Below are 4,689 nucleotides of genomic sequence, written 5' to 3'. Positions count from 1 at the left end.
GGCCTGTATATATATATATATATATATAAAAGTTAAAGGTATAATATATTAATATACATACATACGAACGTCATGTAAATATGCAGCGTAAAAACGAGCAAACATTTCGAATAGACGGTGTCGAAAGCACAGTCGTCGTGTGTAGCCTTCGGTGTCGTTGGCGCTAACGAGCCACTAACGACGTCACAACCCTCTCTCCCATATGCGCAGGTCACATTATCGTGAGGAGCTCCCAGCGCCTGGACCGCGAGTTGACACCCCGGCGCCACCTGGTAGTAGAGGCGAGCGCGGGCGCGGCTGGCGTCAGCTACGCACACGTCCAGGTGGCGCTAGAGGACGAGAACGACAACGCGCCGTACTTTGTAGCCGAGCACGTCCGCGCGTCCGTCTACGAGGGAAGCCTCAAGGGCACCTTCGTTGCCAAGGTGAGTCGTCCGGGGGGGTCAAGGTCAATGTCAAGGAGGCGGGCGCGGCGTCTGCAGAGAATGCTTCTTTTGTTTTTTGCTGCAGCGATGGTCGATGAGTGGAGCCGTCTGTGTTTAATAGATTCCTGTTTATGATGATGAACGCTTGGTGCTTTCCTCAGTTAGACTTAGAGGTTATACAGTAAACGAACCTGCAGAATTGTTCTCTGCAGAATGAACACCTTTTTATAAAGGCCACTTTTGTTGTTTCGCTGTCAGTTCAGTTACATGGTGACGCCATCTCTATAAAACAGACGCCAGTTTCTCTCTGTCCCTCCCTCTCCCTCTCTGTCTCTCTCTATCCCTCCCTCTCCCTCTCTTTAAGGAACTGAAATTTTCTTTGAGTGACCCACATGCTTTGATGAATCGAACTAGACTAGATAATATTATATAGATACTATCAGATAGATAATATTACTAGAGAGTATAATTAAATTAGCTACCTTCGTCCTCCCATATTTTTCATTTCGCCATTCTCACGCTCACGTGCATCTCTCGCTCCGTTGCCGCGGCAACAGCTGGTCGCGTACGACGCAGACGACGGTCGCAACGCGGCGACGACCTACCACATCGTCGGCGGCAACGACGACAGCGCGTTCCGCGTCGACGCGGCGACGGGCGTCGTGACGACGAGCATCCAGCTCGACCGCGAGATCCGGCCGTCCTACTCGCTCGCCGTCGCCGCCGTCGACGTGGCGCCACCTAGAGGCCGCGCCGTCGCGCGGCTTTACGTGACGGTGCTGGACCGCAACGACAACCAGCCGACCTTCCCGCCGCAGGGGAGGGTGCGAATACAGGAGGGTGAGTGTGAGGGGGGAGGAGGGAGGGGGAGGGGGAGGGGAAGGAGGAGGGAGAAGGGACGGTGCTGGACCGCAACGACAACCAGCCGACCTTCCCCCCGCAGGGGAGGGTGCGAATAAACAGGAGGGTGAGTGTGAGGAGGAGGATGGGAGGAGGGGGAGGTGCACATACAGGAGGGTGAGTGTGAGGGGGAGGAGAGGAATGGTGTGAGTTGTGAGAGGGGAGAGGGAGGGGAGGGAGAGGGGAGGGTGCACATACTAGATGACAACCAGTCGACCTTCCCCCCGAGGGGAGGGTGCGAAAGATACAAGGAGTGGGAGTGTGAGGGGGGAGGGTGAGGGAGAAAGGGAGGGCGTGAGTGATGGGGGTGAGGGGAGGTCGAATACGGAGGGTGAGTGGTGAGGGGGAGAGGAGGAAGGGTTGAGCCTTGTGAGGGGGAGAGGGAGGAGGAGGAAGGGAGGTGCACATACAATGACAACCAGCCGACGTCCCCCGCAGGGGGAGGGTGCGATGCAGGAGGGTGCCGTGAGGAGGAGGGAGGAAGGGAGGGTGAGTGTGAAGGGGGAGGAGGAGGGGAGAGCAGGGAGGGTGCTCATAGCAATGGACAACCAGCCAACCTTCCCCCCGCAGGGGGAGGTGCGCATACAGGAGGGTGAGTGTGAGCGGGGAGTGAGGCAGGAAGGGAGTGTGACGGTGGAGAAGGAGGGGGAGGTAGGGTGCGATCATAAAATAGACAACCGCCGACCTTCCCCCCGCAGGGGAGGTGCGCCAATCACAGGAGGTGAGTGTGAGGGGGAGGGGGAGGAAGGTGAATGAGGGGGGGGAGGGAGTGCATTCTTCGTAACAATTTCTTCGTTAGCCCAACACTAATTAAGCCAGCGCGTACGATCTCCTCGTTAGCACGCCACTATTCAAGCATGCCGAAATCAAGAATGCTAATCGTCACGACTCGTTGCAGACGCGCCGGTCGGCACGACGGTTGCCGTGGCGACGGCTAACGACGTGGACATCTATCCTAACCTGACGTACGCGCTCGTGCGCGCGGCGGCGGCGGCGGGGACGCGGCGTTCACTATCGACCGCTACACGGGCCTCGTAGCGCTCGCGCGGCCGCTAGATCGCGAGACACAGGACACGTACACCATCAACATAGAGGTAGGGAGGGCGTCTAACGTAACATAGATATAATATATAATGTATTGTGTAACATATATATATGTATATCTATATATAGTATAGAGGTAAGAGAGAGGGCATGAAGTAACACAGATATATGTATAGTATAATATACATTATATATATATATATATATATATAGAAGGAAATACTTACATTATCACATCAGGCGGATCGGTGTGTTTGTGTTGTGTTCACTCAATTTATGTAGATAAATGTGTATTGTGTTCGATTTGTAATGCTCGTACAACTTTATATTGCGTCCGATTCATGTGTGTAATTTGTTTTTTGTGTCGTCTCTCAAGGGATTTCGATCCGATTATTGTTAATTATTGTTAATTATTGCGCATCCTCTCTCTCTCGTTAGGCATCGGACGCGACCAACTCTGTCGAGACGACGTTGACGGTTGTCGTCGGCGACGTGAACGACAACGCCCCCGTGTTCTCCTCCTCCTTCTACGAGGTAAGAAGCAGCCAGCAGAGTAAGCAGTACAGTGCAGCCAGCAAGCATTAGTATAGTCAGTAGCAGGCAGTCAGTAGCCAGTTAAGCAGTCAGCAGTTAGTAAGTAGCTATAGCAGTAGCAGTATTAGCCAAGCAGCAGCAGCTAGCAGCAGCAACACGCAGCCGCAAGCAGCAGCAGCAGGCAGTCAGCAGGCAGTAAGCAGCAGCAGCACCACCACCACCACCAGCAGCAGCAGCAATAATGAGCAATAATTTCAAACCGAATGATACACTTAAAATATAAGCAAACAATAAATAAGAACTATGTAATATTAATCATTAATCGTGATAAAAATCCTGTCACTTTTATGTTACATAGAATCCGTTAAAATCATCAATCAAACCCTGTGTCTGTCTCCGCGCAGTCCGAGGGATGATCACTGACACCAGCCGGCACCACCGGTCTGCGCAAGCGGTGCCGAGCGAGCGACGACGACTGACGGCGCCAATGGCTGCGCCTGACCTACCGAGCCTTCGTAACGGGGCGCCGGCCGTGGCGGCGGCGCGGTTCGCCGTGAGCCGCGGCGCCGGCGAGTCGACGACGACCTGCGGAGATGTCGGTACGAGCGCGCGCGTCCCGCGGCTGACCGCGCTGCTTTCGTCATCGGCGACGGACGGAGAGGAGGAGCGGCGGCGTCGCGCGCGCGGTGGTCGTGCGCGTGCGCGACCGCAACAACAACCGCCCCAATCAGCACGCTCCGAGTACAGGTGAGTGTGATGAGTGGTCGAGTTGGCAGGGTATAGGTGTGTGTATGGAGGGGTGAGAGTTTGGGCAGGGTATGAGGTGTGTGTGATGGAGGGGGAAGAGTTTGGGCAGGGTATAGGTTGTGTGATCAGAGGGGTGAGAGTTGGGTAGTGGTAATAGGTGTGTGTGATGGAGGGGTGAAAGTTGGGCAGGGTATAGGTGTTGTGTGATGGAGGGGGAAGTTTGGGCCAGTAATGATGGGAGCGGGAGAGGGGTGCAGTACAGATAAGAGGGGATACGTTATATGGGTACGGGGTTGTTGGGTGTGGTTGGGCGTGTGTGATAAGTAGGGCCTATTGTTTGATGTAATTTTGTCATAATCTTTTGTAGCCATATTTTATATACCGTTATTTACATCAGCAATATTTCGAATTCTTCGTCAACATCCCCTCTACCCACCCGCCCCATTCGTCGCTCACGCGCCCAGCAAGGTGTTTTTTTTGGTTTTCTTTGTTTTTTTTTTTTTTTCTTTATTCTTGTCTCGCAGCGATCGCCGTCCGGATGACACGCCGTCGTCACACGGTCGTGCGTCTCAAGGCCGAGGACGCACCAATCAGACGAGAACAGCAATGCGATTACTACATGTCGGGGCAACGACGCGCCGTGCACTTCTACGTCGGGCGCGAGCAGCGGGGCGCTCCCGTGCTTCGTCGTCCGCTAGAACGCGCGAGACGCGAGCGTTCACCGCCCAAACCGTCGTTGGCACCACCGCGCGCCGCCGCGCCAAAAGCCACGCAAGTCGCCGTGCCAAGTCGCGACGTCAACCGACAAGCTGTGCGCACGGCGTTCGCGTGGCGACGACAGTACGCCGCGTCCGTCCGCGAGGGGGCGCCGCCGGCACGCTCGTCGTCGTCGTCGCGACGCACGACGCCCTGACGCGGCGCAACTCGCAGAGTAGGATCGACGTCGTCGCCGGCTGACGACGACGACTGCTTTCGCCGTCGACGGGCGACGCGCCGTGACGACGCGGGCGCGCGCATCGACCCCGAGACGCGCGACGCC

The 4,689-nt window shown here is 55.6% G+C and overlaps 1 protein-coding gene across 1 annotated transcript in view; it reads left to right on the top strand.

Moving 5' to 3' along the window:
* The window catches only part of LOC106815926 (protocadherin-16-like), a gene marked incomplete at its 5' end in the record, with an annotated part of 12,110 nt that extends 8,698 nt beyond the window's left edge, over window positions 1–3,412 (top strand). The window contains 5 exons of the mRNA XM_014820459.1: window positions 211–425; window positions 983–1,265; window positions 2,224–2,419; window positions 2,808–2,903; window positions 3,308–3,412. Coding sequence (XP_014675945.1) covers window positions 211–425; window positions 983–1,265; window positions 2,224–2,363 — 638 coding nt within the window. The remainder of the gene's footprint in view (window positions 1–210; window positions 426–982; window positions 1,266–2,223; window positions 2,420–2,807; window positions 2,904–3,307) is intronic.
* Between the last annotated feature and the right edge of the window lie 1,277 nt (window positions 3,413–4,689).

This window comes from Priapulus caudatus, unplaced genomic scaffold, assembly GCF_000485595.1.
Source record: "Priapulus caudatus unplaced genomic scaffold, Priapulus_caudatus-5.0.1 Scaffold1237, whole genome shotgun sequence".
NCBI lineage: Eukaryota > Metazoa > Priapulida > Priapulimorpha > Priapulimorphida > Priapulidae > Priapulus > Priapulus caudatus.
Note: the sequence above shows the minus strand (reverse complement) of the source record. Positions and strands in the feature narration are given on the sequence as shown.